This window comes from Aspergillus viridinutans (assembly GCF_018404265.1).
Source record: "Aspergillus viridinutans IFM 47045 DNA, scaffold_5, whole genome shotgun sequence".
Classification (NCBI taxonomy): Eukaryota; Fungi; Ascomycota; class Eurotiomycetes; order Eurotiales; family Aspergillaceae; genus Aspergillus; species Aspergillus viridinutans.
The window spans coordinates 1,779,254-1,791,999 of record NW_025091221.1 but is presented as its reverse complement, the minus strand read 5'-3'; the positions used below and the strand labels follow the sequence as shown (position 1 = coordinate 1,791,999).

General features: G+C 49.9%; 4 protein-coding genes across 4 annotated transcripts; 3 read left to right on the top strand and 1 right to left on the bottom strand.

Annotated features, from left to right (window-relative positions):
- Positions 1-1,167: 1,167 nt before the first annotated feature.
- Positions 1,168-5,469, top strand: Aspvir_007541 (phosphatidic acid phosphatase type; the record flags this gene model as incomplete). The annotated part of the gene is made up of 6 exons (XM_043270721.1): positions 1,168-1,396; positions 1,453-2,398; positions 3,879-3,986; positions 4,057-4,083; positions 4,148-4,638; positions 4,769-5,469. 6 exons carry the CDS (start codon positions 1,168-1,170, stop codon positions 5,467-5,469), a joined length of 2,502 nt encoding a protein of 833 aa, XP_043126656.1.
- A 1,107-nt stretch (positions 5,470-6,576) lies between these two features.
- Aspvir_007540 (uncharacterized protein) lies at positions 6,577-7,247 on the top strand (the record flags this gene model as incomplete). The annotated part of the gene is made up of 2 exons (XM_043270720.1): positions 6,577-6,651; positions 6,711-7,247. The coding sequence occupies 2 exons, from the start codon at positions 6,577-6,579 to the stop codon at positions 7,245-7,247; spliced, it is 612 nt and encodes a 203-aa protein (XP_043126655.1).
- A 1,617-nt stretch (positions 7,248-8,864) lies between these two features.
- hxB (putative molybdenum cofactor sulfurase protein (HxB)) lies at positions 8,865-11,460 on the top strand (the record flags this gene model as incomplete). Its single annotated transcript, XM_043270719.1, has 2 exons — positions 8,865-8,967; positions 9,032-11,460. 2 exons carry the CDS (start codon positions 8,865-8,867, stop codon positions 11,458-11,460), a joined length of 2,532 nt encoding a protein of 843 aa, XP_043126654.1.
- Positions 11,461-11,829: 369 nt separating this feature from the next.
- Aspvir_007538 (mitochondrial 54S ribosomal protein mL59) lies at positions 11,830-12,506 on the bottom strand (the record flags this gene model as incomplete). The annotated part of the gene is made up of 2 exons (XM_043270718.1): positions 11,830-11,871; positions 11,940-12,506. The coding sequence occupies 2 exons, from the start codon at positions 12,504-12,506 to the stop codon at positions 11,830-11,832; spliced, it is 609 nt and encodes a 202-aa protein (XP_043126653.1).
- Positions 12,507-12,746: the final 240 nt, after the last annotated feature.

Genomic DNA, 12,746 nt, shown 5'->3' with positions numbered 1-12,746 from the left:
GGCCTTCTGTCAAGACATAGGGGCTTCACATGCTCAGTATCATGGTTAAAGTTGTGTCAGGTGTTAGATCATAAACGTAGTATCCCTTCGAGCAGTTTGCGCTCATGTTATAGAAGCTTAAGTCAACCCCAAGAATCTCGCATGACGTTGACTAGATGCAAGGCACCTTAAAAAGATCTCCACTCTCTGCTCGGCTCCACTGCTCTTTTCCGTTTTCTTCCTCCAGATGTATAGGCCTTGTATTTGGAATACATCACTAATGGTGTGGAAAACGCAGTGGTGCTCAACTGTGTTCAATGCGTCACTGACCAGCCATTCTAGCTGATAGGAGACTATGAATAGAAGGAAAGAACCATGGGAGCTCAATAATGCTTTCGTCCTTGAAACCTCATCCAGCAACGTTTGTTGTCTTTGGTCAAACCAATTTCCAACTGTGCCAGTTCCGTGGATCAAATCTGATATCGCCACCTCAGTTGCAGGCTCATGCCCTGAGGCTGAGGGAACCATGTATCAGGCAACATTGAAGGACAGGGCAGGCTCTCTACGGCCAATCCAAGAACCTTTCAGATGGGTCCTGATCCACCTGCAGGCTTATGCTTTGCACAAAATGTTACTAGATATGGCCACCGTTGTTGTCCGTGCTGCACTAGGATCGTAGGTGGGCCGTGATATCTCAATGCTATTCACCATCTCCCCACAATGCCTTGTCCACCATGACGTCCCCCCTATCGAACGCCGTCGAAATCCGATTACTTGCAGGCTCGCCTGTAGGTCCGTGCAATATCGAGCTTGTTTAGAGAGGTACTCGCTCTGGCGTGTGTATGATGCCAGACCGGTCGGCATTGGCCCACCTGCATTACATGAGAATGCATTGCTACTGGCCAACGCTTTGTTTCTACTTTTTGCTTTTCATGCGAAAGTATGAGCTGTTGATGACCTACCTTGATCAGGGTTCCAGTGACATCCATGACGCTGATATGAAGGGTACCCACCACGGTTTATAAGTAAAGAGTACTTCTCGTCCTCATCAGTGTTTGTTGTAGTCCTCAAACAGTCAAAAGATAAACAACCTGGGTCTTTAGTCGTGCCGATTCAGACCAATCAGACCTTTTGTCCACTCGCTTCACCTTTTGTGCTGCCTTGACTCCTTACGTTCACTCTCACAGAATGAAGAACTTTGCCACTCTCGCGGCTCTCGCTGTCGGAGCTAATGCTCTCGTCACCAGAGACAACACCTGCTGCTTCCATCTGACCGCTTCGGGCGGTGCTTCTGGCCCCATTGGCCAGCTTGATGATGGACAGAACCGTGTCTTCGGCAACCTCCCTGAGGGCGAGTTCTGTATCAACTCCGATGGCGGTATTATTGATGGCCACGGACGTGGATGCATCTTGACCCGTGAGTATCTGGGTTCAGTTCTGACAAATTGACAACGTCTTAACAAATATCGATAGCTCCGACCACCCAGTTCCAGTGTGATGCTGGAGCCCAGCCCACCACTGGCTTCTCCGTCAACTCCCAGGGCCTGCTCACCTACAACGGAAAGACAGACTTTGTTGCCTGTGAGACTGGTCAGAATGGAGGGCTGAACGTCTACACCTCTCCCAATAGCAATGATGTGACTGGCTGCAAGAACATTCGGCTGCATGCCGACAACTGTGCCAACACTGGTGCCGGTGCCGGTGCCAGTTCTTCCGCAGTCTACAGTTCGGTCATTTCTGTCACTCCAACAAGCTCCGCAGTACAGACGAGCACCCCTGCTGCCTCTCCTACTCCCGAGTCGAGCGCTCCCGGATCTACCACCACTGTCAAGACAACCAGGACCACGACCACTTGCCCCGAGACAACCACCCCAGCTGGTTCCGGTTCTCAACCCTCTACTCCCGCTGGCTCTGGATCTCAGCCTTCTCATTCTGCCTCTGCCACCCAGTCTTCCACCCGCAGCTGCCCGACCAATCTTTCCGGACAGTACGAATTCCCCCACCTGATCATCCCCGTCGATTCCTCGTCTCCCAGCAAGGCTTCTGGCACCTCGTTCAACGGCACAGTCTCTTCCACCGTCTCGAGCATCTTCAACTTTGACATTCCTTCCTCGGACGCCGGCAAGACCTGCAGTCTCGTCTTCTTGTTCCCCAAGAAGGAGGACCTCCAGACCTCTTCTTACTCCTTCAGCGGCGACGGCAAGATCGATTTCGCCATGCTGGAGTCTGCCGCTACTTCCCAGACCTCCTTCAGCAATGCTCCCAAGGTCAAACAAGACTACGGCCTTACCACCGTCTCCCCTGGCAACTCCTACCTGATTTCTACCTTCCAGTGCCCGGCTGGACAGGCAGTCGGCTTCGAGATGAAGAACGCTGGTAGCACCAACCTCAACTTCTTCGAGGACTACAACCCCTCTCCGTAAGTTTTCTCTGCGCATCTCAAACATCTGAATCGTGGCTAATCAGCATCCAGTCTTGGCTTGTACATCACTGTCTGCTAAGTCAATTAGCTTGACAAAGGACTACCCGACATTATGAGAACATGGATGATGGACCTGTGGTAATATCTTTCGAAATTATGGCTTTTATTGATGAAACGACAAATTTTCTTTCGGACCCAAATTGATTCAATGTCGGGTATGGTCGGGATGACAGAGAGCATAGTGAATCTTTCGAATGGTCTAGTGAGTTAATTATGAACAGTCATTCATTAGGTACATAGGAAGTTAGCTTGCATTGTACAATACAACTAAGTCTTCTGAAGTCGATGATTATTCAAAAAATGAGGCGTAGGATTCTGGCTATCAATAGCCAGTCAGGAAGGATATATACAGTCAAGCATTCCGAATTGGACATTATGTTTGCTTAGCTTTGGAAATACTAATAATAGACCTCCCTAGATTAAACTGAAGTTATATTTCCAAGGAGGAATAATCTCTAGTTCAGATAGATATCCAAGGTGCCACCGTGCCACTCATAGTGATAAAAAAATAATGTTGCCTAGAACAGCCGCTGTCGTGTGCCTCAGGTTGCCAATTAAAGTTACTGAATGATCCCGCCATGCGGAATGGGCGAGCGGCACGGAGGCACTGGACTTGGTATTTGACTTAACAGGACATGATCGATTGTCTCTCTTCAATTATTATTCAAGTAATTTTAGGTCATGAATTAATTTCTCTGTAAGAAATAACAACGCTGGAGAAATTAAAATCAACATCAGAAAGACACAGGTTGAACACGTTCCCTCAGTGGTGCACTTGTGGCTTAGAATTAGACTTTAAGCCCCTTTGAGTACCTACCTAGGTGGGTAAGGACTCGTTTGATTCATCTTGGTTGTCTACGCCAGGCCAGGGTCCAGTTGTGGATCCTGAGTGACAGCCTCAGCGCTTCTCATTGAGCGCAGTGGGATTCTGATTGTGTCAGGGCAAGTCTGAATGGCTACGATCCACGCCACGGGACACGCTTTCAAGTCTTAGCTGTGCAGGTGGCAGCGACCATGGCAACCTTTTTCCCGTTATCGGCATAGTTCTGGATTTTGTTCTCCATGTTTGGATTATTTTAGGCAGCTTTCGATTCAGCAGACTATTATTAATATGATCTCAGCTTTCCCATTTAACGGTATCTCACAAACTGCTCAGTTGGGGATTCTCTGAAGATTAGATTCCTGTTCCACATCGCCGCGCAGGATCGCGGGGATATTCTTTGACTTGTACAGTAAGTTGTGGATCAGTCATTTCCCAAAGGAACAAGAGGATTTGTCTTTGTCTTCTGTGCTCTCCAAGAAACAGCCAAGAGGCTATCTGTACCAGCCCAGTTTGTGCCCGAATTTAGAAAATACAATGCGTCTCCTTGTCCTATCGTGCAGTGAGAGCTGACTGTCATGCTCACCCTTCCTTCAGAACCTTCGTTTTACCAGAGGCCGTTTATGCTAGCGTCAAGAAAATGGACCATCTTCCCTCTAAACTACCGTTCTCGAAACGGCGGTTACGGCCTCGTGTTGTAATTTCGTGAGTGATGGAATCGTCAAGATTGACTGACTGAAATTGCGTTGCTAATAGCTTCTGTTTTGTTATACAGATACATTGTCGACTATGTCATCCTCATGTTCGTATTCCATTCCCCTTTACTCTGAGATCGTTACAATCACTTATCCATAGTCTCACTATAGCGGTTGCATTGCTGGTTTCTACATTTTCGATTCCATCGAACCCTATCACCAGCATTTCTCTCTGCGAAACATATCCATCCAGTATCCCTATGCCGTCCACGAGCGCATTTCGATCCAAGAAGCCCTGCTCATCTCTGGCGTTATCCCCCTCGTCATGATTGCAGTGTATACGCTGTTCATTGACGGTCTGTTCTCGCATCACAAGACGCACAATCCGGCATCCGGGAAGAGAAAACTTACCGGGCCATACCGGTGGAAGGATCGCCTGTGGGAGTTCAACTGTGGCTTTTTGGGTCTTTTGCTGTCGCAAGGCCTCGCATTTCTCATCACCCAGGTGCTGAAGACCGCATGTGGGAAGCCCAGGCCTGACTTGATCGATCGGTGCAAGCCGAGGCTAGGAAGCGAAGATCTGATCCCTGGGTTGTCCAATTCGACTATCTGTACGGGAGACCCTGCAATAATCAAGGATGGATTCCGTTCTTGGCCTTCAGGTAAGTTTACCCTGGCCTTGTGATCTTTTTTCTTGAGCTATGCTGATTGATAGTATAGGTCATAGTAGCTGTAAGCTTGTCGTCTCAGAGTTTTGGTGCTCCTTTTCATTGTACTAATCTCGGAATATAGCGTCTTTTGCCGGTTTATTCTACCTGACTCTTTGGCTGTGCGGAAAACTGCACTTTATGGACAACAAAGGCGAAGTTTGGAAGGCCATCATCATCATAATTCCTTGTCTTGCGGCGACACTTGTTGCCGTTTCACGAATCATGGATGCGAGGCATCATCCTTTTGACGTGATCAGCGGATCCTTGCTGGGCATTGTCTGCGCCTACATCTCCTACCGCCAGTATTTCCCACCCATTTCCGAGCCGTGGAAGAAAGGCCGCGCGTATCCGATTCGAAGCTGGGGTACAGACCCTGTGGCACCCAGCGAGGCCTCGCCTCTGTCTGACCACTATGGGAGCACATCTGCTCTTCGGAACCCAGAGGACAACAGGATAGACGCATCTGGTTCTCCTGGGATGGACGGTCCGCCGCGAGTTTCCCCGACTTACATGGGTTCAGCTAACCCGTACACCTCGGACTTGCGCAACCGCCGAGCCCACGATAATGATGGGGAATGGTCATCTTCGAGCGAAGATGTTGCAGATGGATACGAGATGCAGCATGGCTATGCTCGTGCACAGAATCCAGGAATAGGCGGGCTTCCAAGATACGAAGCCGACACTTCGTACCATTCTCAGACACAACCTGTGCTACCGGGCGTCAGTGCTCCTCACGTACTGCCGGATCCAGTAGCAACTCGTCCAGGCAGAGACGCGCAGTAAGTGTCGGTCGGATCTGCAGTTTTGGGATAAGTGAGACTGATTTTGGAGCGTGCGAATACCCGCGCGTTTGCTCACAAACTGCTAAGTCCTGAAGTAAACCCGTGCCATGATTGATGAATCTCTGTCCGAGTATAAAAAAGCTGTCATGTTTTCTATGCATATGCCCCGCTGTATTTTGGTTAATCTGATTGTCATTTTGGCGTTTGATAGATTTTGTGACGATTTCTATTCAGAAACACAACCAAATGGTCGTCAATCATACCAGGAGCATGAGCATATAAGGATTCTTTAATCAGTCAGCTAAATTCAATCTATTGATTTACTGCATACGAAGTACAGGTAGCATCTCTATGCGCTCGTACCTGACTGCTTTTAGCTCACAGTTAAGGTACTCCTGCAAATAAGCTAAAGATCAACCATGGCTAGAACCGCGTGGGAAAATAGACCGCTCGAGCCAACAGTGGATTGGTTACATACATGCTGTCATACTACTATCGACATCACTGTAGATGGTAGAAGGACATATCGATGTCTAGGTAATCGATCATTGGAAAATGACAGTTCAGCTCTGAAGCAAAGCAGCAACCAGGCACCGCATCTACCCCACGTGTGTGTCGATAATGTTCCATGATGCTGGTTGCCCAGCCACCCCGCAACCTAACGCTCTGAGTCGCCCAGCCTCCCCTCCATCATCGATCAGCTCGGAGAATATTTTCATGAAGAGGCATTTTCTTTTCTTGTCTCTCTTTTCCCCCTTTTGAATCTATGTGTTGTCATTATTTGACCTCATTCTTGCATGCATAATTCCCTGATTCCACGTTTGAGCGTTTCCTCGTGCTTCGTGATTGCTCAACATATTTTCTGCGGTGGTGTAGTCTATACAGCCTAACGCAAGGAGTTGGATAACACGACTCTCTCGATCTTACGCACATATCCCGTTTCATCTCTAATCATCTATCGCTGATGACTTCGTAACGACACTATCGGCTTTGATCAAAATCGCAAGCGCATTGTCTCCACATTTGGATATTTGATCTCCTCACATACCTCAAGTCGGCATTTGATTTTATTTATTGAAGCAGCAGTCGGAAAAAGCAAGCGGACAAGATGATTGGAAGTCTGTTCTTCATCTTCAACCGCTTGGTGGAGATTGTATTCCTGATTCCGATCATTGGCATCATGGTAAGCAGATATAACTTTTTTTGGCATATGCATTTACGGGAGCCTAACATGCCGAACAGGCCTACTTCGTCGACGGCTATCTCAAAGCAAACCAGATCACCCCGCCCTACATCCTGGTGCTCTTCATCGTCAGCGTGATCGCCGTCTTCTGGGCCTTCGACACGCTCATCCGCCATTCGACCACCAAGCGCTCCGCGTTCTTCGTCGCCTTCGTCGACCTCCTCTTCGTCGGCGCTTTCATCGCAGGAGTCTACGAGCTCCGCTTCATCGCGGCTGCCGATTGCTCTCACTGGAATGGCGGCTCTGTGTGGGTGTCGCTTGGGCCCTTCGGGTACTTTGGCTACGAAAGCCAGAACCACCTGTACATGGAGATCAACAAGACCTGCGCGATGCTGAAGACTTGCTTTGCGCTGGGGATCATGGAGACGCTTTTCTTCTTCTGGACGGCTATCCTGGCGCTCTTTATCTACAGAGGCAACAGGGATGTGGTCGTCAAGGAGACGACGACGGTGCGGAGGAGGAGCCACAGCAGCCGACGGGGTCATGGCCACAAGCACCGCAGCTCCTCGAGGAGTCGCCAGCACTATGTTGTCTGAGCATGATTGATGATAATGTTTATGATTTATGGATATGCGATGATGAGAAAGATATGCAATTTGCACGAAGAAAAGAAGGGAGAAACAAGTGAATAGCACAAAGGGAAAGAGGTATCAGGATTGGTGGTGCTAACGAAAGTTTGCCTTGACTCAGGGATGTCCCTTGAGCTGACACATCTTGCACGGGCGAAGCCCAAATATTACGTATGAATGCCCTCGCACACTGTTTGATCTTTCACCACGATTTGAAATATGATGAATCACGAGATCACGTTGGAATCCTCGTTCCAGCTGCTTGAGCCCTGTACGCTATGTCTTTCCTGATACTGGCGTCCGCTATGTCGTATCCATCTAATGCTACCTGCCTACCTGTTTTTGTTCTGCCCGGCCCGTTTCTACGTAGTCCTCGCTTGTTCCTTTTCAACCGGATAGGCTGTATGCAAGATGAATCACGTCTCAAGAACCAAGATCCGAGTGCATTGACAGTCATGGGGATCCCTACTTGAGATTTTGTGCAGGTCGAACCCGACCCTGCATCTCAGTTTCATCGACCCAGTCGATGACTAGATTAATTGTTGGTTCGCCTGTTGGCGACGAAGTATGCCACGTATCGATATGTGATTTGAATTTTCTCATGACCGCATGGGTGGGAGGCAATTATCTTCCGATCATAGGTCAGCTTCATACTATTTGCAGGCCCAACGGTCAGATGCAACCGCTCAGGGAGCCATCATGGACATGGGAATGCCTGCAGTCAGCTGTTGGAACGAGCATCTTATTCGTAGATCGAAGCGAGTATCAGGGGCGAAAAGCGAGTTCAGTCACCAACCGTCAGCTCAGGAGTATGAACCATGTCGTGGTAAGTGTCCGGCGATGTTGTGACAATGCATTGTTAGGCAGCGTGGTTCGAATACAACATGCATGAACTATTCCAGACTGTCGAGTAGAGACCTTAACGGGCGTGCTAAGCAGGGGGGTTGTGGTGCGCCGATAAGTCGATATTGTTGTTTGGGGCGTGTCGATATCTCTCCGCTTGCTTTCCTGGCGGAGCGCCACATGAATTTGTAGCTGTACGGGTTATTGCCACGCCGTCGGGGATTTCCGCCCCCTCGCCCATTCTTATCCTATTGTGGGGTAGGTGACTTTCGCCGTCACTGAGCACGCAGATGCAACAGTTACCATCATCCCTGCTTCCAGTCGAGTACTGGACATATCCGAGTTATATAAGGCAGAGAGATGTCTGTCCTGAAGAGGTCTCGTTGCTCAGGCCATTATTCATACTCACTGAAGTGGGATTCATATGCTCTGGACACCGGTCAATGAAGTTTTCGTCCGTCGGTAAGCTCCGACGAGTATCTTATCCGCATACCGATCGTTGATTGAACATCGACCCTCTCTGTTTGGTTCTCATATATCGAGTGTCGGCCTTTTGTTTGATATAGTCAACCTCATAGTGATATATTGCCGTTTGGGTGCGATATCTTCCTGTGCGTGGTTGATCGCGTGCGGAGTTGGGTTGTCGCCACCTTATACTCGCATCGGCGCAACAGCTCGATTGGATTATTCGCAGCCGAATTCTTCGAGGCAGAACTATCTGGGTGTGATAAACGTTTCAATATGGTAGGAGTCACAAGCTGTGAAGAAGAAGTACTGGAGTATGGAAGGGGATACTCGGAGGACGTGGACTCAATCCGAGAGCGAGAGTATCCGCAGCTCAAAGGTGCGCCCCCTTCCCTTGGCGACGGTCACACCGTATTTGACTTTTGTACTCATCGGTGCTGCAGATACAACATACCTGGACCATGCGGGAACCACGTTATATGCCAAGTCATTGATCGAGTCCTTCTCTCGAGAGTTGACTTCGAATTTGTTCGGAAATCCCCATTCCTTGTCCGCCTCCTCACAGCTGTCCACGCGGCGCGTGGATGACGTCCGTCTTCGAACCCTTCGCTTCTTCAAAGCAGATCCGGAAGAGTTTGATCTTGTATTTGTGGCGAATGCCACAGCGGCGATCAAGCTGGTTGCGGATGGAATGAGGGATTCGACTCGGCAGGGATTCTGGTATGGGTACCATGTGGACGCTCATACGAGTCTCGTTGGTGTACGAGAACTCGCAGAGAAGGGAGGTCGGTGCTTTACCTCCGATGACGAGGTCGAAGATTGGATCTCAAGGTTGAGTGATGTCCGGTCTGAGTCGCTCAAGTTGTTTGCGTATCCTGCGCAGTCGAATATGAATGGTCGCCGTCTTCCATTGTCATGGTGCAAGAAGATCAGGAACCAGGGTGAGACTGCCGGAGGAAACGTTTATACTCTTCTTGACGCGGCTTCTCTGGTTTCGACTTCGCCTCTGGATTTGAGTGATGCATCCGCTGCGCCGGACTTTACCGTCTTAAGTTTTTACAAAATCTTTGGATTTCCAGATCTTGGTGCGTTGATTGTCCGCAAGAGTGCTGGGCAGATCTTTGAGCACCGCAGGTATTTCGGAGGAGGCACTGTCGATATGGTTCTGACACGCGGGCTGCAGTGGCATGCAAAAAAGCAATCTTCGATACATGATCGGCTGGAGGACGGGACTCTCCCGTTCCACGATATCATTGCTCTCGACTCGGCGTTTGCAACCCATGAGCGTCTCTTCGGCTCGATGCAAAATATCTCGTCTCATACCCGCTTTTTAGCAAAGCGCCTGTATGATCGACTAAACGCCTTGAGACACTTCAACGGGCAGAGAGTCTGTGAACTTTACACGTCTCCACTGTCAGATTATAACCAGCCCTCCACACAAGGCCCAATCATTGCGTTCAACCTCCGCAACAGCCAAGGGTCATGGATCGGAAAGTCTGAAGTTGAGAGACTTGCAGCAATGAAAAACATTCAAATTAGATCCGGGTCCCTGTGCAACCCCGGGGGAACGTCTGGGAGTCTTGGGTGGACGGGGGCTGACTTGCTCCAACAGTTTTCAGCCGGCCTGCGTTGTGGAGATGACCACGATGTCATGGACGGGCGGCCGACTGGCGTCTTAAGGCTCAGCCTGGGAGCGATGACTAACTTGGAGGACATCAATACCTTTGTCGAGTTTGTCGAGGAGTTTTATGTCGAGAAAGTGGCAACTACGGACTCTCTGGTTACACCAGTACACAGTGTGCCACTTCAACAACCCCGCTTCTATATCGAAAGCCTGTCTCTCTATCCGATCAAGAGCTGCGGACCATTCAGAGTTCCTGATGGAAAGCGGTGGGAGGTCAGAAGGGAGGGGCTAGCTTGGGACCGAGAATGGTGTCTCATCCACCAGGGTACAGGTGCTGCCTTGAACCAGAAGAAGTATCCTCGTATGACTCTCATTCGACCTTCTATCGACCTTGACCGCAATGTGCTGCGTGTCACTTGCGGGGAGCCGGGTTCAACTGATCAGAAGCTCCTGGAAGTTTCTCTCCTGCGTGAGGACACAGAATTGGCTACGACATCCCTTTGCCAGCGAACATCAAAGTCCTCTACAGTTTGTGGAGACCAGGTGACTGTACAGGCTTATACCTCTCACTCCGTCGCGCAATTTTTCTCCGATTTCCTTGGTGTGCCTTGCACACTGGCGCGATTTCCACCGCATTCCTCAACTAGATATGCTTCACCCCGTAAGGCCCCAGTGGCTTGGAAACAGTACCTGAGGAAGTTCGTGATGCCAGGCTCTTTCCCTCAAGACCCTTCGCCGCCTCCTGCCGAGAAAAATCCCATTCTCCTGTCCAACGAGAGTCCGATCCTCCTCATCTCGCGCTCTTCCGTGAATTACTTGAACGAGAACATCAAAGCCAATCAGAAGAAAAATCGGGCGGGGACAAGCAAAGCCGTAGCCGCCGACGTCTTCCGGGCCAATATCGTCGTCGCAGAGACTCTCACAGACCTACCCAAGGTGGAGCAACCATACATCGAAGACCAGTGGGAGGCCCTCAAGATTGGACCTGAAAAGCTTCGCTTCGATGTACTTGGTTCATGTCAACGGTGCCAGATGGTTTGCATCGACCAGTTTACCGGCGTTCGTCGGGATGAGCCCTTTTCGACACTGGCAAAGACCAGGAAGATCAACAATAAAATTGTTTTTGGGAGACATTGCTCCCTTTCTGCGTCAGAAGTTACGCAAGAGCAACATGATAACGCGGAGCGCTGGACGCTGATGGTTGGCGATATCGTTACTCCTTCGTATGCGCATGATTACGACTTATGAGGATCATCTTGTTGCCTGGTTTGGATTTGGCGTCTTGATACACTTAATCTTCTGAATATCCATTGCCAGTTATAATAGTGCTTGCATAGGGCAGGTTGTTGAGACTACCTTTCCAATCCTGGAGTTTGTTGATTTTGAAGTGTTCAGTATACATACAAACTAATACCATGAAACATGGAACGCTTTGTGCAATTTTTGCTAGAACATCTATTTGTACAGTACATATGCAAACAAGAACTCCCATCCCAAACCCCTTCAATGATCCATATAGAAATCTTAGCCAAGCCGTGTGAGTCGAGGATTGGCAAATAAAACAGATGCGACATGATGAAATCCCGTGCGATAGCAAAGACATTGACATAGATTCGTTCACCTCTTGGGCCACTGCCTCCAGCCACGACCATGACCTCTCTGTGCATCGCATCAAGGTTAGCCCCGACACCTTCCAACCGCACACTCAACATCAACTGAATGCTTACCTGCTTCCACAACCGGATCATCTCCGGCATCTCCATCATAGCCTTCCGTCTGTCCTCCAAACGAGCCTCCATGGTCCGTTCCCACTTGTGACCCTTGACCTTCTGTCCAACACCGGTACCCTTGATCGCCAGTCCGCGCTCCGCCCGTCTCGTCTCCTTATACTCGGTCGACTTGCGCCCAGGCGGCAGTAACGCCTCCACGTTATACTTGACAGCCAACTTGACCAGCTCCGCCTGTCTCCTCAGCCCGATGGGCGGGCTGATCCACTTGCCATTGCGGAAGTTCTTGCGAGGCAGGAAGGGATTGGGATGTTCCGGGCTGGTGTAGAGGAGCGCTTTGGACGGGGAGAAGGCTTTCGGGTCGGGCTTTTTGAAGCCCTTTGCGTCTCTGTTGGGCGTATATGGCGATGGAAGGGATTCCTCGGGCGCAGCGGCTGGCGTTTCGGGCTCAGTGACGGGAGGGCGTGCGGCCGCGGAGTAGATTTGCGGAGGATAGCGGGCGAAGAAATTGCGTAGGCGGAGGGGGAGCTTGCTCACCAGGTCGGTGGCTGCCGTTGTGGTGGACATGGTGGGAGGTAGGTAAGCCCAAGTCGGAAACCCCGAGTAAGAGTGTGAGGTTGGGGACTTGGGATAGATGATGTTCTGTTGGCGATTGGTAGCTTCAAAGGAAATAATACCTTCGGATATGCTATGAGAAATTCCACAGCCCGGGGGTGCACTAAGCCACATTAGTTGAGGCTTGGCAGCGAGAAAAAGCGGCCGCTCTGTGGCTGGTGAGGTGGCTCCTCCTCACTTGCTGAAGTTCTA